This window comes from Ovis canadensis, chromosome X (assembly GCF_042477335.2).
Source record: "Ovis canadensis isolate MfBH-ARS-UI-01 breed Bighorn chromosome X, ARS-UI_OviCan_v2, whole genome shotgun sequence".
NCBI lineage: Eukaryota > Metazoa > Chordata > Mammalia > Artiodactyla > Bovidae > Ovis > Ovis canadensis.
Window position 1 is genome coordinate 115,229,176 of NC_091727.1, and position 21,314 is coordinate 115,250,489.

General features: G+C 47.9%; 1 protein-coding gene across 2 annotated transcripts in view; it reads left to right on the top strand.

The window, feature by feature from the left end:
• The window catches only part of OCRL (OCRL inositol polyphosphate-5-phosphatase), a 48,043-nt gene extending 43,056 nt beyond the window's left edge, over positions 1–4,987 (top strand). For both annotated transcript variants that reach the window (XM_070290797.1, XM_070290798.1), the window contains 4 exons: positions 657–741; positions 1,325–1,452; positions 2,221–2,332; positions 2,538–4,987. In XM_070290797.1, coding sequence (XP_070146898.1) covers positions 657–741; positions 1,325–1,452; positions 2,221–2,332; positions 2,538–2,662 — 450 coding nt within the window. In that variant the 3' untranslated portion in view covers positions 2,663–4,987. The remainder of the gene's footprint in view (positions 1–656; positions 742–1,324; positions 1,453–2,220; positions 2,333–2,537) is intronic.
• Positions 4,988–21,314: the final 16,327 nt, after the last annotated feature.

Consider the following 21,314-nt stretch of genomic DNA (forward strand, 5'->3'; position numbering starts at 1 on the left):
CCTGTCCCCTGGCCACACACGCTTTCCCCTGGACCACTCAGCACCTGAGTCCGGAGCACCTGCTTCAGCTGTCACCTTGGCATCACAGATTTCAAAGTCCAAAGCAAACTTCCATCCCATTTTTAAAAAAAATTTGTCCTTACTTTTCAGTCCCATCTAAAATACCTACCATCCCCAACCCATTCTCCCAAGAAAGAAAATTTTCTTGGGACTACATTGAAAGATAATGTTGTCTTACCTACTGAAAAGTAACAGAACTTGAAAACAAGGTTTGGTGTGGACATACCCTTGACTCCTGCCCTAGCAGTCCGTGTGTCAATATTTGGATATGATCCCCTGTTTGGACTCCACCTTCTGTACCTGTCAGGAGCCTGGAAGTGGGAATGCTTGATGTCCCCGTCAAGTCATCCAGTCCCCTGCCCTGTCAGGTGCAGGCTGAAACCTTTGATGATAATCTCCTAGTTTGAAAGAAAATTTCACATGGATTACAGAGATGATAAAGGGAAAAGGTGCCATTGTCACACCTCTGTTCCTCATCATGAATGATGCCTCTTCCTTCCCCTCGCTTCCTGGTACTCTCCTGATCGCTGGGTAATCATCAGAACCTTAGGGCTGGTCATTTTGCGTTGTTCCATTCATTGTAACCTCTTTGGTAGGAGGATCTGTTCCAAACCCCTGGAATGCAGGAGGAGTTACAGCAGATCATTGATTGTCTGGACACCAGCATTCCCAAGACAATCCGTATCCTTTTTGACAAAGGCTTAGGAAGCTGGATGTGCACTCACCCAAACTCTTCTTCCCACCTGCGTGTGATTTTTGTGTTTTCCGTATTTATTTTATTCGTAACTGTCTTTTGACTATACAGTTCTCAATTCCCTTTAGGAACTTTCACGCTTTCTCTGTATGAGATGCTTACTAAAAGGAATCAAAGGGTAGATAACCATGAATTGTAATTTGCATGGGACGTATGACCAACAGCCGTGGTGCTGCTCTGCTTTAGGCCAAGTGATCACTCCTGCCACAACACGACAGGGAGGAGGATGGGAAATCTTGATGATGAGTTTCCAGTGTGAACTGTCATTCTGCAGGCCACGTTCCCTTGACTCTCGAGTCAGGCCAAACCCCCCAAGAGTGTTCGATCAATTCTCTAACAACTCAGCTGCAGCACACCTGGACCACTAAAATATCAAACCCCAATTAGGATCAGGGTGCCCTGAATAAGAGGAAGAAAACCTCCCCTGAGAGAGCTTGAGGGAGGGAGCACATTGCGTCTAAGTGTGGCCTTTTTCCTGGAGCCTCTTTCCCTTGACAGAAGGCCATCCAGCTGGCAGTAACCACTCAGTGGCTGAGGCACTGCTCATTTTCCTAGAAGCCCTGCCGGAACCTGTCATCTGTTATGAGCTCTATCAGCGATGCCTCGACTCTGCTCAGGATCCCCGGATCTGCCGACAGGTGAGTCTTGTTGCTCTGAGAATGTGTTTGAGGCAAGTTCCCCAACAGAGAAATCACTCATTTTTACAAAGCCAGCTGGACAACCAGCTGTATGCTAGGACAGGTCTTGATCTGTTCAGAGCAGGAAACCAGCACTGAGAGTTGGGACCCTTCAACTGTAGGCTGTGTTATTCCTATTATATTTGCCACCCTTTTCCAGTTAGCCCATTGAGTAGGGTGCACACCTCTTCTCCAGGGTAAGATTGGTAAAACTGATCACATGCGGCATTCTAGCCAACATGACCAGGAAGGGTGGGTGACACTCGTGAGCCTTTCTTTTTATCTTCTCAGTGTTTGTTTTTAATCTTGAAATGCTTTTGAGGCACAATAACTGAGAATACCTCTGAATCAGACTAGTGAGTATCAGGAGGTGCTCCCACCCATGCCAAAAGGCATTGCACAGAAAGCCATTCAGCTTGGCAGATGCCACCACCACCTGCCTGGGGAGGTTGGGAGAGACCAGGCTGACACCCATCTGCTCCTGAGGCAGGGCGTGCGTATGACTATGTGTTAACGTGGCCTGCTCATTGAGTGGACAGGGGCCAAACAGGATGACCATTCTGCCGTGTGAGTTACCATTCAACAGGTAGTATTGGTCATGAATCAATAAGGGAGGGGTCCTGTAAGGGCTGAATTATAAACTACTTTCATGGCAGCTGTGAGCTCTTCTTACTCCCTTCCTCCATGTTATCCTCACTGCCCACCCCCTTTTTTTAAAAAAAAAAACAGGTGATTTCCCAGCTTCCAGGATGCCATAGAAACGTTTTTCGTTATTTGATGGCATTTCTTCGAGAACTCTTAAAATTCTCCGAGTACAACAATGTCAACGCCAACATGATCGGTAAGAACACTTCCTAGGAATGGCCACATGGGAGCATTGGTCAGGACTGTCCGTGGATGGTGGACACATGTATTCCCTTCTTCGTGTCCAGGCGTGTAACAGTCACTTCCTCCCACTGCCCTCATCCCCTGGCCCCCATCCCTGAGGTTTTGCTTAGGTTGTGTCTGACTGAGTGTTTTCCCCTTTTCTTTCTCTCTCCCTCTAGCTACCCTCTTCACTAGTCTCCTTCTAAGGCCTCCACCCAACCTTATGGCAAGACAGACTCCAAGTGACCGCCAGCGTGCTACCCAGTTCCTTCTGACTTTTCTACTTGGGAGTGATGAAGACTAATGATAAGCCTTTTCCTCTTACTACTCTCCGAGGTTCTAGAGGCAGAAGATCTTGGGCCTCGAGTATTTCAGAATGATTTCAAAAGTCATGCCACAGGAAGGGTCCGTTGCAGAATTTCGAGGCTGTTGGCATGAAAAAGTTCTGTTTCTAGTGTGAAAGGAAAAGAGTCTCCTAACCCCTCCCTTGCCATATTCTACGCAGCAAGATACTTTTAGACTTATATTGCCAAGCCAAAGTTAACCATATTTTGGTGTTTTTGTGTTCTCTCTTCATAAGGCAAAGAGACCTGTATTTACACTCCTTTACCTGGGGATGTGTGTGTTGCCCTCCAGCCCAGCCATCATGATTGTCCTTAGCACCTGAGACCTAGATTCTGAGGTGTACCTATTCTAGGCCCACAAGCACTACTTGCCATAGCTCAGACTTGTCTGTAGTCCTTGGTCTAAAGCACTTTGGCCCTACCGCCTCCCCATGTCACCCCTTTGTGCTCTACTCCACTAATACTACCATGACGAAGAAAGTCGGTGAGGCTAGTGACTCCTTGGGTGTCTCCAACAGTGAGTTAACCATCTCCATGTGGTTTTTACATGCATTTGTGCATTCCTACCACAATGGTATCTGTCCCCATCCCTGACATTGGCCTTTTATGGATCTATGATGAGTGGAAGCACATTCTCTTGTCTCAGACCACACTTAGTAGCAGAACATTAGGGACTATTAGAGATGACATCTCATTGATGTGAGAGACTCACAGAATGGAAGCACTCTTGAGTGTTTCAGGAGTGAGAATATTCATGTTCGACAGGTCCTGCTTCCTACTATCCCTTTTGGTTCTTATGCAAATTGTACACGAGAACCAACCCTGGGTGTCTGTGGGGGCCATACCCCACTTAGAAATCCAGCTCCAGAGCAACGCTTGTACCACAGTCAAAAATGGAGGCTGTACTCCAAGTGGGCCTCTCTACAGAAACTGTTCCTTCCCCCAGCAGGGGAATTGAGGATAACCCCAAGAATCCCCTCTCTGCTCTCCTGACGTACCGTCACCCCCTCCCACATCAGGACTGACTGGGGCTCTGCAGCCAGCTGCCCTCAGCTCCCAGTCACCTGTCCAGTGCTGCGTAAAAGAGACTGTGCAGTGGGACAAAGCAAGCACCTTCTCTCCCTCCCAAGACAACCCTCTGAGCTTGTCATTTACTCAAGCTCCCGTGGGGCAGCCCTTTTTAAAAAAATTAATCTATGTTGGTTGGCAAACCAGCCACTGACTGCAAAACTGCCTGATGTAATTGACTTCCTCCTGGTTTTCTTTCATTAAAACCACCCTGAGTTGACTCATTGTCACATGTTCACATGGAAACCCCAGGGCCGTGTGTATAGGCTGTGTGCAAGGTTTTAGGCATTGACTCCTGACTCTTCTAGAGCATCGAAGCAGAGAGCCAGGAAAGCACTGCCACTGAGTGCTTCTTCAACTCCCCTGTCTCCCATGCATTGAGTTCTTGGGAGGAAGAAAAGGTATGTATCCTGTGATATTCTGCCTAAAGCCTTTCCTGATTGAGAATTATGGAAGTAGGAATCAAGTTATTGGTACCAAATAGCCGCAGACCTAATAAGTCAGGGGCTGGGTGCTGAACTTAGTTACTGGCCGACTGAGCACAACCCTTTTGTCATGTCCAGTAGGTCAGAAAAGGATCTGAGGAGAGGCAGGTGATAGATAGACGCTGGGGCAAGGTGGTCACACAGAGACAGGGAAGTGCCTGTCCTAGACACATTTCCCGGTCAGCTACCACCTGGGGCCTTCATGTGGTCAGGGCTGTGGTTGGTGGGGGCCGTGGGCAGCATCTAGCTCACTCTCCGAAAGGCAGGTGCACTCGGTTGCTTCACTGCCTCCACCTTCTGTCCAGCTCTGGTCCTGGGATGTACACAGAGTCAAGGGTTTTAGACAATCTCTCGGGATGGGAGATCAGAAACAGAGCAGACATAAGAAATCTGTTTCCCTGTGTACTCCAGCACCCCACTCTCTAACCCCTAGGTGCCTCTAACGCACTGCTTCCTAGCACCTCTGAAGTAAGGAGTTTAGATCCAGCTGGTAGGAAGGACTCTGCAGCTATCGTTTTAGGGAAGAAATGGTTTAACCCCTCGTGATGATGTCGCATTAGTCTCCCTTTCACTGTTTCCTAATTTTTACCCTGTAATGAATGGTTTGTTACATTTCCCAAAAATGTCTTGGTCACTAAGCAAAGCTGCTAGTGGGATTCTGTATTTCGTGTCATCTTTTTTATTATAATTTATTGCAAATTTTTTCTGAATAAATATATGTTGTGTGAAAAACCAAAGTGTGATCTTAGGAAGAACTGAGGAGGAGGCTTATGTCGCCAGGTCCCACATGACTGCTGCCATCCCCCCAGCTATGCTTGGAGTGGCATTTCCTATCTTGAAAGGAAATAGCATCAGAATTCTCAGTGTACTTGCTGTTGGAGAGGAGAAGAAACCACATATTATCAAAAATAAAGCAGTCACAGTGCTTTCAGAAGTCAGCCAAGGATCCTTATTTTGACCCTGGGGATTCAGGCAACAAAATAACACTGTTAGAAGAAAAGATGCTGATTCTTGATGGCCACAAATGTCACACTGAGTCAGACCCATGATTGCGCCAGGCCCAGGAATCTGACAGGCTCTGTCATACACATTTTTGGAGAACCGCTTTGGCGTTGGCACCATAGCCTCAGTAGTTTACACTTGCCTCCCAAAGAGCCTGTTTTCACATCGTTCATTTGCAACTTTAAAAAAAAATCTGTTTTGAACTTGTAGTACCTCTTGGGGTGACAAAGCCCATAAAGTTAGTTGTGCTTTTTTGAACTTGAATCTGAGCTCTATCACTTGGAAGAGAAAGCCTCTCATTTGAACATAGTGCCTTTATTCCCCTGCCTCCAATCTCTGGTATGGATTTGGGCATTCTGATTCCTTTCCCTTCAGGACTCAAGAGGCCTCAGCTGGAGGCTGCTTTTCAATCAGGGATCTCTTCCAGTCTGCTCTGTGAACTTGACCCAAATGTGTGTGCTGATTCAGTGTTGTCATGAACGGTTTTTGTAGCCCCACCCAAAGCCTTGGCAAAAGAAGGTGTTTCCTTTTGCAAGTGATTCCCCACAGTGGATGGAGCAGCAGGCAGTGTGACAGGGCAGCCTCAGTGACTACCCTCCTGGAGGTTAGAAACTGCCTGCCAGCTGCTGCTACAGGAGACCCATGGCGGCCTTCCTGAGTGCAGGGCAGGTGGAAGCCCTGTCTCTTAGTGTAGCCTAGCAACCTAAAGGAGAAGGCAATGGCACCCCACTCCGGTACTCTTGCCTGGAAAATCCCATGGACGGAGGAGCCTGGAAGGCTGCAGTGCATGGGGTCGCTGAGGGTCAGACACAACTGAGCGACTTCACTTTCCCTTTTCCCTTTCATGCATTGGAGAAGGAAATGGCAACCCACTCCACTGTTCTTGCCTGGAGAATCCCAGGGATGGGGGAGCCTGGTGGGCTGCCATCTATGGGGTCACACAGAATCGGACACAACTGAAGCGACTTAGCAGCAGCAGCAGCAGCAACGTAAAGCTACATGTTGCCCTGGCAAGATTCCTGCTAAGTGGTAGAGAACCTTGGTGGTGGTCTAATCCAATCCTGTTTTTTCTCATGGTCTAAGTCAGGCTCAGAGGGGACAGTGAGTGACTTAATGTCACTTAGGTTAGTGACAGGACATGGCATACTGGGGGAAAAAAGAGCTCCAGTTTTGGAGTTAGACCTAGTTCTTTTTTCTAATTTTTTTTTTTTTACAAAACTTTTCAAACGTATAGAAAAGCTGAAAGAAGAGAACATGAACACCCTAGACCCCTAACCTGTGCTCACCAACTGTTAACATTCTGCCCTAACTGCTTTATCTCAGAGGGGCCTGGTTTCAATCTGGGTTTGGCCACCACCTCCTTGTGCATGGTCCTGGACTAACTAACCTCTAGTTTCCTGGCCTATCAAATAGAATGGGCAGAGTACCAGTGTTGTATGACTTAACTACATCACTCTCATCACTTCCCTCTTGAAAACCCTTCAGTTACTTCCCAGTGCATTTAAGAAAAAAGGCCAAACTTTCCTATGGCCCACCAGGCCTTGCGTTATTAAGTGAGAAAGAAACAAAGTGGCAAATGTGGTGCCTGGCACATAGTGGGTGCTGTGTAGATGCTACCCATCCCCCTTCCCCAAGCTCTGCGCCAGACAGCATGATGCTGGCTCTGCTGCCCTACCCAGGGCTTTCTCACTCTCGCTGTCATGTGATGTTAACAACCTTGGCTCAGTAAAATCTGACACCTGCTCTGCTGCCCTCCTCCCCCCACCACAGACACACCATCCAGTCCGCTTCCATACTTCCATATTTCAGTTTCACCACACATCTTTTTGGGAGTGGGACTGAAGTGTCAGTTAAAGGATGAATAATGAGGTGCCATCACCAGCATGTCACACCTGATTGCGGTGAGCCCTGAACCTTGGAACCCCACCCATGGCTCTGCCCGTGCCCACCGCCAGTTTCCTTTTGCTCCTTCCTGTGCTGCCCACCCCCAGTGCCTGGCTTCTAGCCCCACTTCCTCTGCCTGTGCCTGGGACAAAGTGCCCCCCTTGCCCAGTTACCACCTTTGCTGCTCACCTAAGTTGATCCTTTCCCAACCAATGCTGCCTTCTTCCTCACCTCGGTCCTGGTTCCCTGGGAGGAGATGAGGTCACACTTTGAAGCCATGGCTCTGTGCTGGTCAATGACCCCATCTTGGCTACTAGAATCATCTAGACCATGTTTCTCAAAGTGTGGGCCCCAAACCTCTATGCTGAGCACTGAAATGAATTCAATAAATATAATCCCTGCTGTCTACAATCAGGCCCCCAACCACTAACACCTAGAAACAGGTCTAAATCAGTGGTTCTCAACACTGACTGCATAACCTGGGGTACTTTAAAAAATACCAGTGCCTGGGCTCCATTTTGGACTATTTGCATGCCAACCAGTCACCATCCCCCATCCCTGCCACTCTACTGTGACTCTGTCCTTTCACTCCTCCCAATGAGCTAAGCTCTTTGCCACCCCAGGGCCTTTGCAGATGCTGTTTTCTCTGCCCAGAAACCCCCTCCCTCATGCACTTCAGAAAGCCTCAGCCTCCATCTTTGCCATGCTTAACCCTGAGTCACCACCTGCCCCACCCCGTGGTCCCCTTCACTCTGTGCCCCCATTCCTAGGTTCCTGGCACAGCATACTGGCTGGCTGGCTGCCTCTGGACCTGCCATGTGCCACTTAGGCCACAGTCCTCCTCATATCCTCCTGATCCTTCATATACCCATGCCTTGGGGACCAGGGAGGCAGGGAACTGCAGAGGTTCTTCACACAGGCTCCAACAGCCAGACTGCCATGTCCTAAATGTCTGACCTTGGGAAAAAGTGAATTGACCTCTCTGGACCTCACTTTCCACATCTTAAAATAGAAGTAATGATAATGCCTTTCCTCATAGGATTGTCATGAGATGAAATCAACTAGTCTGAGGGGCTTGGAACAGTGCCTGATGCATAAGTGCTAAATAAATGCAACTAGTACAATTATTCCAAAACCCTCCACTAGCCTCAGAGCCCAGACCCCTCTTTTGCTGCCCTTCAGCTCTCAGCAGGTGACTGCACCCTTTCCTTTGTGAAAATGTCAACGCGGTCAGCCGAAGCAGTGCACTTGAAGCCCTGTACTGCATATCAAAATGTCTCCAGGGTCCCCTCATCCCTCCCCCTTCCCTCCTGTCTTGGAAGTAAGTGATCTCCCCTGCCCAGGCCACTCCTCCTCCCCACCTCCTCCACCCTCACTGACCTTGTTCCTGTCACCATCACCCCTCCTTTCTCATCGTCTACACCAGCCATTCATTCAAGTATTTGCTGAGTCTCTCCCTTGCACCAGGTGCTGTTCAAGGTGCTGAGGACATAGAAGTAAACACGGTAAAGTGGCTGCTCTTGTGGTACTTTCTCCAGGAGGGTGAGGCAGAGCAGAGTCGATGGACATAGAAATAAACTGTGTGCAAGGTAACTGGAGATCACAGTGAGAGCTCTAGAGAGAATAAAGCAGGATGGTGTGCCAGAGGGCATGGCAAGGGGACTTGCTCAGGGACATTTGCTTTGAAGTCATGATGTCTGAGCTGAGATCTAAATCTCAGGAAGCCAGAAGATCCCATATCTCGATTTGAATGAGGATTACAGAGCATACATACTCCCTTGTCCCAGAAAAAAGCTAGCTGCACAAGATCTGGCAAAGAACCTTCCAAGCAAGGAAGGAACAAATGCAAAGGTCCTAAGGCAGCAGAGAGCTTGCTGAGTTCAGGGGTCAGGCAGGCAGAACACAGCTGAGGGGTTGGACAAGAGGCAGGCAGGGACCTGACCAAGTGCGGAGCCCAGGAAGGAGGCTGTCTTATTCGCCGTGCAGTGGGAAGCCGTGATGGTGTTACTCAGGGGTCATGTGATTTATGTTCCCTCTCCAAACCTTAATAATCATAACTATAGCTATTCTTTGCCCCAAGTGCTATATGAATACATTTAACCTCACCTTAGCCTTGACAACCACCTTATAGGATACCACTTTATCCCACTTTCACAGGTGAAAAAAAACCTGAGGCTCAGAAAGTGAAAAGTGAAAGTGAAGTCGCTCAGTCATGTCCGACTCTGCGACCTCATGGACTGTAGCCTACCAGGTTCTTCCGTCCATGGGATTTTCCAGGCAAGAGTACTGGAGTGGGTTGCCATTTCCTTCTCCAGGAGATCTTCCCCACCCAGGGGTTGAACCCAGGTCTCCCACATTGTAGGCAGATGCTTTACCATCTGAGCCACCGGAGGCTCAGAAAGACTACCTAATTTGGTACTCGGATAGTGGCAGACCAAAATATGACCCCAGACCAAAATTTGTGCTCTAAAACACAGATACTATCACCCCAGCTGGAGTGGGGGTGAAGGCAAGGATGTTCCTTAAAATCTCTCTCTTTTCTAGCTTGTTGTTGTTGTTCAGTCTGACTCTGCACACCAGGCTTCCCTGTCTGTCACTATCTCCTGGGGTTTGCTCAAACTCATGTCCATTGAGTCAGTGATGCCATCCAACCATCTCATCCTCGGCCACCCCTTTTTTCCTTTTGCATTCAATCTTTCCCAGCACAGCGCAAGATTTCAAGTCAGCTGCATAACCTGCCAGTAGCTCAGATTCAACCTGACATTGACCCTGAGCAGTTTCCCCTGGCATCCTGCTCTCTCCCACCACTCAGACTTGACTCCATGCCTTGGCACCTGTCCCACTTCTAATCAGTAAACAATGGCAATCCAACAAGTATTAAGTTTCTGGTAAGCATAGGCCACTATGCAAGGTTCAGAAGGAAACCTAAATAAGGAAGACTAATTATCATAAGGTAAGATATATGTGATACTTTTCTAAAGGAAGGAGAGAGGGAGAAAGGAAAGAGGGAAGGAGGAGAGGAGAGCAGAGAGGAAGGAAGAAAAGGTGGGATGGGACATCCACAGAAAAGAAGCTAAGGTCAAGTCATTCACAGTATCCATCCGGCCCCTCCTTGTCACTCCCCGCCTCCTGTGCCATACCACCGAACTCAAACCCTCATTACCTAATCCCTTTCTAACTAATTTCTCAGCTGCCTGTAGCTCTCCCTTTCAGTCTGCTCTACACACATCACTGCACAGCTTGATGTCATTCCCCTAAACCCCTCTGGGTCCCTCACCCCTGCTTACCACAGAAGTGCCAATTCTTCAGCCTGGCATTAAAGCTCTGGGTCTCTTCCACCCATCTCACCCACAGAATCCCCCCCTATTGATCTTCTCATGCCTGTGTCAGCCACCTAGAACCCTCCAGCCCCTACCCCTCCACCTGCCCAAACCCCACCACAGCCACTGTCACCTCGCCCTGGAAGCCTTTCCCCATGACTCCTGCCTCCCTTGAACTCTTAGAACCTTCCCTTTGTACCTCTATTTCTATCACACCACGTAACAAAGGGTGGTGTTGCCACCTTTGTGAGAGTGGGGTTTCCCAGAAACCCAAGCTAGGCATATTTCGGGTTTCCCCATGATGCCTCACAGAGACCGAGAGCTCAACAACATTTGGTTAACAAATATTGTCCCTCAAAGCACTTAAAGACACAAGTCTATACAATAGGTGTTCCTGAAATGTGTAAACATTTAGTTATTCATATTGAGCTCTTTTAACTTTGGAGACACTCGTGTGTGTGTATAGTTAGTAAAGTATAGTAATGTAATACAAGAAGTTGATAGCTTTCAGCAATATCCAGTACTATTTTCTATTGTTTCGTAGACAAGAGAATTAGCCTTGCTGAATTTGCTTCCTGAGAGTTCTCAAAGTTCCTCAAAAATTTAAAAATAGAGCTAACATAGGAGGGATTTCCCTGGCAGTCATATGATCTAGCAATCCCACTTCTGGGAATAGATCCAAAAGAATTGAAAACAGAGCTTAAACACATATTTGCACACCCATTATTCACAATGGCCAGAACACAGAAGCAACCCAAGTGTGCACTGACAGATGAACAGAGAAACAAAATGTGATATACACATGCAATGGAATATTATTCAGCCTTTAAAAGGAAAGAAATTCTGACACATGGTACAATATAAATGACCCTTGAGGTCATTGTGCCAAATGAAGGAAGCCAGCCACAAAGAGACAAACACTACATAATCACACTTACCTGAGATGCCTAGTCAGCTTTATAGACATGGAAAGTAGAAAGGTGATGGCCAGGGGCTGAAGGGCGGGAGAAATGGGAAGTTGATATTTAACGGAGACAGAGTTTCAGTCTTGCAAGATGAAAAATTTGGGGAATCTGTTGCACACTACTGAACCGTAACCACTCAAAAGGGAAAAAAATAAAATTAACCAGTAGTGATAAATTTTATGTTAGTTGTTTTTCTTTTAACCACTATTTAAATTTTTTATTTTAAAAATAGTGACTCTCAAAAGGCAATTTTGACCACACCACCCTGGTGTTTAAAACTATTTAGTAGTACTCTGGAATTTTTCCTGGGATCTGTCAATACATGGCCCAGCTGGTCTGAGCAGCTCTCCTGCAGCCTCCACCCACATTCAGCCACCGGCCACCAGATCCTCTTGGCTTCAGCCACACGGAACTTGTCTTTGACTGCTCTCTGCCTCCCTCACTCCAAAGCCAGCTCCCCCCGCCGCCCCGCACCTCCCCCCCCACCCCGCCGCCACACACTGCACTCTCCTCACACCCTCTCCTCTCTCCCAGATAACTCCTCCCAGTTTGTAATTCTACATTCATTATTTGATCAGGGTTGCTTTCTCCTACTAAGTCAGGAAATCTGGGGAGGCAGACACCAAGTTCTTTTTTTTTTTTTTTTTTTAATTTTCTTGCTAAGGTGTCTCCAGCATGCAGCCTACTGTTTGGCACCCAGTTGCTTACGTCTAGCATAGGCACAGGCGAGGGAAAATCCACACATCTATTGTTTGCCAAAGGGTAAAGGAGCCTCAACTTGCTAGAAGAAATATGGCCATGTATATCAAAGAGCCTGGAAGCATCTGTACTATTGATGGTAATTCCTGTTTTAAGAAATGATCCTGGTGGTTCAGTGGTTAAGAATTCACTTTCCAATGCAGGGGACATGGGTTCGATCCCTGGTCCAGGAAGATCCCACATGCCAAGGTGCAACTAAGCCTGTGTGCTACAACGACTAAGCCCACATGCTCTGAAGCCTGCAAGACACAACTAGAGTCTGTGCACTGCAGTGAAGATCCCCCTCTGCCTCAGCTAAGACCCAGTGAAGACAAATAAATTTTAAAAAATTAATTCATAGGTTAATTAAATATTTTTTTTTAAAAAAAGATCCTAGAGGAGCACACAGACATAGATCCATGGAAGTTCATTCCAGCATTTTCCATCAGGGCAAAACCTGGAAGCAAGTTACATAAACTTCCAAACTGGAAGGTGGATCTACACATTGCAGATTTATATGGATAAAATACTATGCAGCCTTTATAAATAATGTTTCAGAGGAATGGTGACATGGAAACATGTTAAGATATGCCATTGAGTGGAAAATAAAATATAAGCAGGTATGTCCTAAGTGTCCTAAATTTTAAAAAATCAGATATAAAGATAGTACATAAAGATAAGATATATAATGTACAGCATGATGACCATAGTGAACAATACTGCATTGTATATTTGAAAGTAGCTAAAAGACTAGGTCTTAAAAGTTGTCAGTCATCACAGGAAAAAAAAAACGGAACTCTGTGCACCAGTGGATTTTTTTTGCGGGGGGTGGGGGAGGCACTCGGCAGGTACGATCTTAGACGTGGAGTCTTAACCACTGGACCACCAGGGAAGTCCCGTGTGCAGCAATGGATGCTAAGGAGGCTTATTGTGATCATTTCATAATATATACAAACCTTGAATCATTATGTTGTACACCTGAAACCAATATAGTTATCTGTTAATTGTATCTCAATAAAAAATAAATTTAAGAAAAGATAACACACAGGCACAAAAATGGCAGACAGTAGTCACCTCCAGGTTTGGTGGCACTGTGGCCAGTGGGCCCTGCAGGAAGTCTATAATGGATGCTTTAGAAGCCATTCAAAGAGGGGCTGGGGACTTTCTCCTCAAACTGCAAGCTGCTCTACTAGGCAAGCAGAGGTTTCCCTCAAGTTGCATGCGTATTTGGAGTGACTTTGGGGGTGCTAATGGAGGTTGCGGTAAAGCCCCCCAAGCCACCCTCTGGTGCCAACCTAAATGATGTTTTTCTACTTTTATATTTGTTTGGTTTCCTAAATGTTTTACAATGAGCATGCTTTACTTTTTATATCAGGAAAAGATTAAAGAAAACATTACTCCTTAAAAGAAAGAGATGTCTGTGTGTTGAATGAACGGACACAGTGTCCTGCTCAGGCATGTAGGCGGCTTCAGAGGGCCTCCTGGGCACAAAGCCGGGCCCACTGCTCACGGCTTCCTCGCATCCCAGGCCTGCTCTGTCCTCATCTGCAGCCTTCTCTCCTCTGGCTTCTAGCACTTCAGACCAGAACACCACCAGGCAGCCTCGGGGCTCCCTGGCTGGCCAGGGTCTCATCCTGACTGTGGGCCATGGGGCTCCATGGGACATGTCACCGTAAGTCATGTCCATGCACAAAGACATTTACAAGGGCCGTTCAGTGATCTTGTGCCACTGCTCTACCTTTAATTATGGTGGCCCTGGCTCCAAAGACCAAAGATCATTTATCGATTGCAGCTGTGGCCAATAGATGGCAGAGAATGACTGTCCCCAGTTGTAAAACTGGTATTTAAAGCTACAGAGACTTCTCATTTTCTGATAATTTCTTTCTATTTGGAGTATGACTATTATAATCTCTTACTAATGGCCTGAAAAATCCACAAAAACACCTTTTCAAGAGTGCATTGTAATCATCTAAAGTCCATGGAGGTGGCAGCCTTCTCTTTTGCTGAAAACCAGGTGGAATTAAATAGCATTTTCCTCCCTGCCTCCTCCCCCGCCCCCTTCCAAGTTATTTAGAAATTTTCACGGACAGTCAGTGGGGAGGTGAATTTGTCACTGCAAGCTGATGAGTTAGATCTTCTTTGGAGATGGGTAACCTGGGAAAGAGGGCTGGAGGTGATGACGCAGTCGGAGGCAGGGGAGATGCAGATGTGAATGGGGAGAGACAGAATGATCTCTGGCCAGCCAATTGGAGAGGAAGAGAAAACAAAGGAGAACAAACGGCTGGCTATTGGTTGAATTATGTCTCCCCGCTTCCAATAAATTTGTGAGTTAAAGTTCTAACCCCAAGTATCTTAGGTGCTCCAAGGCTTGTGGGATCTTCCCCAAACAGGAATGGAACCAGTGTCCCCTGCATTGCAAGGTGGACTGTTAACCACTGACTGCCAGAGAAGCCCCATCATCTGTTTTGTAAATAAAGTTTTATTGGAACACAGCCATGCTCATTTATTTGCATGTTGTCTATGGCTTCTGTTGTGCAGCAAAATCAGTGCTGAGTGGTAGGGAGAGAGACCATATGGCCCACAAAGTCTAAGATATGTAGTATCTGTGGCCCTTCACAGAAAAAAAATTTGCTGACCCCTCCTCTAGACTGGGGTGGTCTGAGCCACCCACCACTAGAGGCTGTGGCCCCTTAACAAAGCACCCACAAACCCAGAGGTTGGTCCTGGTGGTAGTTACACATCGCATGGCATTTAAACTGCAGGAATTCACGTGTAACAGAGAGATAAAAATCACTATTTTGTGCAGCAATTTCACCCTCTACCACTCAACGAGCAGATAGCTCGGCTGAGCATGAGATTCATGGGAATCATGACTCTGCTGTTCCCTCCATCTCAGTGCCCATGTGTGTCCCTTGCATGAGCATCTCCCCCACTGCTGTGCACAATTCTAAGTGTTGACTCTTTGCTAAGCTACCCCCTGGTGGCTCAAACAGTAAAGAATCCACCTGCAGTGCAGGAGATCTTGGTTCAATCCCTGGATCGGGAAGATCTCCTGGAGGAGGGCATGGCAACCCACTCCAGTATTCTTCCCTGAGAACCTCATGGACAGGTCGCAAAGAGTCAGACACGACTGAGCAAATGACACTCTCATTTTCAAGCTGTATTGGGGCACCATAGAGCTGGATCCAGACCTCGCACATAAACCAAGACAAATGCCCTTCATCAGAGACTGAGAAATTCTTTCCCCACCTGAGGAGGTCAGGTTGGAGACATGAATGATGACTGATGCCTTGTGGAACCCAGTGAAGGCAAGAAATTGCATTGATGGAGTTGGTCTGCAGCAGGTGGCCCCCTTGCTGAATAGAACGTGGCCCCTTGGGCCTTTCACCTGCGTATCTCTCAGCACTGGCCAGGAAGTGGAGCTAAAACACCATCTAGGATGGAGCAGGCCAGTGGCTCATGCAAGGTGAAAGACTCCAGAGCATGTGTTGACGTCACAAGCAGATCGCAGCCCCTCAGCCCAGGAGGTCAGGCAAACTGTTGTTGTTCATTAGTTACTGGAAGATAAGTGGGGCGCTGCACTGCTCAATGACCATGACCATGGTCTCTACCCAAAGCCCGCCCAGATGCACACAACCTCAAGAAGTCCTCATTCTGAGAGGTTCACAGCCCATGGAAAAGATGGGCTGTTTCATTTTTCAAGCAGATAACTGGAGACCCAGTGATGAAGTAAAAGGAAGAGAGCTTGAGGCGCTTTAGACCCTAGCTGGTGTTTAAATCCTTGCAGAGACTCAATCTCACAGTCTGAGAAGTGCTCACCTTAACAACAATAACAAAATAGGTATTAACTCATGTAGTGATGAGGTGAATGTTATTGTTATTCCCATTTTACAGATGAGGCACATGGCAAGTTGCATGTTTGTCCAAAGTCCTAGGCCCTGGAAAATAGAGTCCAGGGCCCCTAGGGGCCATGGCAAACGCTGATGTCCAAAATCCTGCTAGAAAGCAAAGGGTGTGCTATTCCTGGAGGGTAGTTCACCATCTCCAGCCAGATAGCACTTGGTCAGTGGTCACCTCAGCCTCCTCCACCCGCCACAGCCTGGGGTATTCCCAGGCCCCCACAGCAAGTGCCTTGAGTCAGACAGCAAAGGTTAGAAGCTGAACTTCTGGATCCGACTTCCTTTTTAAATTCCTCCAGACTAGTCTTCCGCTCCTGCCCGCAAGGCCATCTGAGGCCCCAGGTCTCTCAGCTCCCCAGCTTGGGGCCCAGAACCTTGGCTCTGGCTGCACACTCAAAGCCTCTGGTGTGGAAGAGAGAGTGGGTGGGACATTTGCTTGTTTCTTTCTTTCTCTGGCCGAGACCCCAGAGAGGATGGCGGCATGCTGGAGAGCTGGACGGTCACCCTTGATGATGGCAAGACCCACTGTGTGGCTGGCAACATGGCCACGGTGGGGAACCCATCTGTCAGAGCCGCCACCCCTCCCCAGGCACGTATGGGGAGGGGATCCCCAAACACAGCTACCTTTATGGGTTTTTCTCAAATATGGAAGACTGAGAATTTAAGGGACTCTGACCAGTTCAACCCTGAGCCCTGACAAGGACAGAGACCTCAGGGCCTGGCTGTTCAATTCTTCAGGTGTAACCTTGGGCCACCTCTCTACCAGCAGGTTGACGGAACAGATGTGGTGTTCAGATCCGTAAGAGCCAAGGTGTGCTAACAGAACTCCTGAAGGATGGCCAGCAGAAGGGGCAGGACCACTGTGCCCTGCCAGGGGAGAGATCAGGATGGTTAACCTCTCCCTGTAAACCAGTCCAAAGACCAGTCTCCCATGTCACTTCAGGCTTCCCTGGTGGCTCAGACGGTAAAGAATTCTCCTGCACTCCGGGAAACCTGGGTTCGATCCCTGGGTTGGGAAGATCCCCTGAAGGAGAACATGGCAACCCACTCCAGTATTCTTGCCTGGAGAATCCCCATAGACAGAGGTGCCTGGCGGGCTGCAATCCAGGGGGTAGCAAAAAGTTGGACGGGCTTGAGCGACGCACGTCCTCCCCTCAGCCTGCAGTGTGCTGTGTGACCACTGAGAGGTGCTGTTGGCTCACAAGAAGCTCTGAGAAGCCCTGCCACCATTCCAGTCCTAGCCTTCTGGTGGTGAGAAAGGCTCTAAGGAAACCTGTGGCTTTTGGGAATTGTTTGGGATTTTCCTCCCTTGTAGGAAAGATGTGTCCTAATCAACCTCAGAGGCCTGGGCTGGGCACCCCATGCCAGTCCTTGTGGAGTGTGGAACAGAGAGACAAAGAACAGAAGCCTGAAGGTGGCCCAGATGACACTTGAGGCTGCAGTCCATTGCTGATAAACTGGACCATACAAAGGGTGAGACCAAAATTCAGAACCAAGCAGATATGGAAGCCAAGGAGCTGGGCAGAGGCGAATGGGGAACTGCAGGATATATTGGCTCCTGGGTTCAGGGATCTCTAGGAGATTTTAGGAAGAACCCTTGACCTTGGTGTGTGTGGTGTTTAGGATGGGGTGCAGTTAGAGGACCAGACACGGAGCAAGCAGCTCAGACTGAGAGTGGATACAATGTCTGACGCTTCCTTCTCACTTTCCCTCACCCACAGCATCTCCAAGTTCTTCCATTTCTGTCTGCAGAATACTTCTTGAATTTTTCCACTTCAATTCCAACTCTACTGCCTCCATGCTAGTCCAAGCCTCCATCATTTCTCCTTGATGACTCTAGGATAGGATTTCCAAATAAAATATGAGCTGCTCAGTTAAATTTGAATTTCAGATACACAATGATTCTTTGTATGTCACATACAACATTTGAGATAGACTTACACTAAAAATTGTTCTCTGTCTGAAATGTCAATTTTAGTGACATCCTGTTTTGTTTTTTTTTAAAATCTGGCCACCCTCCCAAGAGCTTCGCCAGCCTTACACTCCTACAGCCCGTTCTCTGCAAAGCAGCCAGAACGAACTCACGGAAATTCACCTGTCAGTACCCTGCTCGGAGCTCTTCAGGGACTTCCCAGTTGCCCTGGGATAGGGTCTAAGCCATTCGAATGACACACGAAACCCTCCACCCCTTGAACACCAGCCAGCTCTCAACGTCATCTCCCACTGTCCCCCCCAACCCTCACTATGGCACCAGCATATGAAACATTCTATCATCACTTACATATGTGCCGTGCCTTCACATCCACACCGATCTCTATCCAGAAGGCCCTTAAAGAACGTAAAGCCAGTCATCAAACTCAACCACCACCTCTTCTTGCCAAGCTCTTCCTGACATGTCCCCTGTCCCTCCCTCAAGCCAAACATAATGACCTTTAACAGCCTTTATTTCACTGTATCAAAATGATCTCTCTGTGTGTCTGTCTATCCCTCGAGACTGCAGCCCCCTAATCAAGGTCCAGCAATGAAGTCAGGGAAGAAGTATGGGATTGTAGATAAAAAGGAGATGTAGCCAATATTCAGTTCATGACTCACCTGGTTTATTGCACAGGTTGGTCAGAGTGGGGAAAATAGAGGAGTAAGCAACCACTCCAAGGAGGAACCCGGGGATGAGGCATCACCACAGGAGCCACCGTCTCAGGTTCAGCCACAGTTCTGGCCAAGGGTCTCACATGTGTGAGCGGGGATCACCCTCTGCTCACGTAGTACCTCCAGCAGCGACCCTGTGAACAGCTCTCAGCAACACAGAGCCTGGTCTTCCAATGAGGAAACTTCAAGTCGCTCAGCTCAGTGGTCCCTTTTTAAGAAGTCCATCAGTAGGGTGTAACAGTTATGCCCCAGGGTGTCTTGTCTCTATCAGTTGCTCTTGTTCCAGTGAAGTCTTTTTGTGGACGTTGCCAAATTTCTTATGTAAGTAACACTCTTCAATTTAAGACACTCGCAGTCCTATACCACATGCTTTAAAACCACTAATATGGAAGTTCACATTGGCCACTGTGACTCCATTTAAACTGCTTAAGATGGCAGAACAAACGTATCTTAAATCCTGTGTTTCACAGAATATGAGTAGGAATCACAACACAAAAGAAATCACATCATAACAAGGCCCCTTCAGAGAGGAGTCCTAACGTGATTCATCTTTGTTTCCACAGTGCACAGCGCAGAGCTTGACCCAGAGCGGAGCCCTCGATTCGTGTGAGGCCTGAATGAATGGGTGAATGGCCATAAGCGATTCTAGATCTGAAACCTAGCAGGCCCCGGCAGTGGCTGCAGTAGCAACGCAATCCACCAGGGGACAGAATAACCTCAGTTTTGTTTGGCTTGTTGAGGGAGTGGTACAGAAAGCTGCCTCCCTGGCATTCGACTCCCTTTGCCAGTTCCAAGTTTTTGTTTATATTTTGTTTTGTTTTTAAATCATGGAAACACAGAACAGGAAGGGACCTTGTGAGACTATACAGACCAGCCCTCTGCTTTCAGATAGTTTTAAAAAATTGTATTTCCATTTAATATCTGCTTTCAGACAGTTGGGCTTCCATGGTGGCTCAGCTGGTAAAGAATCTGCCTGCAATGAGGGAGACCTGGGTTCAATCCCTGGGTTGGGAAGATCCCCTGGAGAAGGGAGCAGCTCCCCCCTCCAGTATTCTGCCCTGGAGAATTCCACGGACTCTATAGTCCATGGGGTGGCAAAGAGTCAGACATGACTGAGCGACTTTCACTTCAGATAGTTTAAAACATTCTTTGGTTTCTTACAGATAATCACAGCTTAGGAGACCTACTCCAAATTATACAGCAAGAGATGGAACAAGGAGGCCTGTGGCCCACAGTTCAGCCAATGGCATCCCATTGGCTTCTCCTGCAGCCCTCTGAGGGCGGCACCACCATCACCTTCCACTTGAGGACACTCATAGAGAGGTTGTTCTTTAGCCAAGTCAGTCGGTGGGAGAGCTGGGCCTCAGACACAGGTCTCCAACCTTCCTTTCCACTGCTCTCACCTCCCTCATAGTCACAAAACTTTGCTTGACTTTTTTTGGGGGGTGCAAGGGTTGGAGGTGAGGGGTGCTATTTTCCGGGCAACTTCCTTGCAGGCCTCATCCGGGCTCCCCCTGAAGGAAAGTCTATGTCTGGGCCTGTCCTCCATTCCTCCAGCTGCTGGGTCAGCCTCACCCCAGAAGGGCCACAAGGAAACCACACCCACGAAAGCTCTGTGAAAAAAGCTCAGAGGGATGGAAGGCTTTCGGGGATGGAGTCTCACACCGTGTAACTGGTTTGTTGTGGAGTCTTGACTCAGTGGGGTACGGACATACAAAGCTTTTCTTTTGCTTCAGTCACTATCCCCAACCTGGGAACTGTCTGGGGGCCTCCCCATGTCAGAATTCCCTGAAGTGGAAGAAGCTCTTCAGCCATACAGATGACATCAAGTATGTAGAAGCCCTATAGAAACTGTGAAGTGCTGGTCCAAGGAGAAATGCTAATTATTAACCAATTAGAAGAAGCTGTGTGTATGTGTGTGTTAGTCACTCAGTCATGTCTATTCATTTGAGACCCCGTGGACTACAGCTCACCGGGCTCCTCTGTCCACAGGATTCTCCAGCAAGAATACTGGAGTGGGTTGCCATGCCCTTCTCTAGGGGGTCTTCCTCACCCAGGGATCGAACCTGGGTCTCCTGCATTGTAGGTGGATTCTTTACAAACTGAGCCACCACGGAAGCCCAGAGGAAACTGTTCATACCCTCGAAGAGCTTACAGGGATTGGGTGGGGGGAGCGCAATTCAGAGCAGATGATAGCAGAAGTTGAACTGTGGAGGGCAAGAGAGTGTGGTGGTTATAGTAGGGGGGATCTTAGAACTGGATACACCTGGAATCTTGCAGGTTCTGCTGTGTGACTTTGTTTGAGTTTTTTGCTTTGTTTTGTTTTTATGGCCATGCCACTCTTGCAGGATCTTAGTTCCTCAAAGAGAGATCAAACCTGAGCCCTCGGCAGTGAAAGCTCACAGTCTTAACCACTGGACTGCCAGGGAATTCCCTACTGGGTGACTCTGGATAAGTCACTTGCCCTCTCTGAACTTATTACCTCAGATTTAAAGTAGGGATGATAACACCCTCTCCCCTCAGGATCCAGAGGATCAAATGAGATGGCATTCATGTCGTACGAGCTAGTGAAGGGCTTAGTGTGTAGTGGTATGAGGTAAATGTT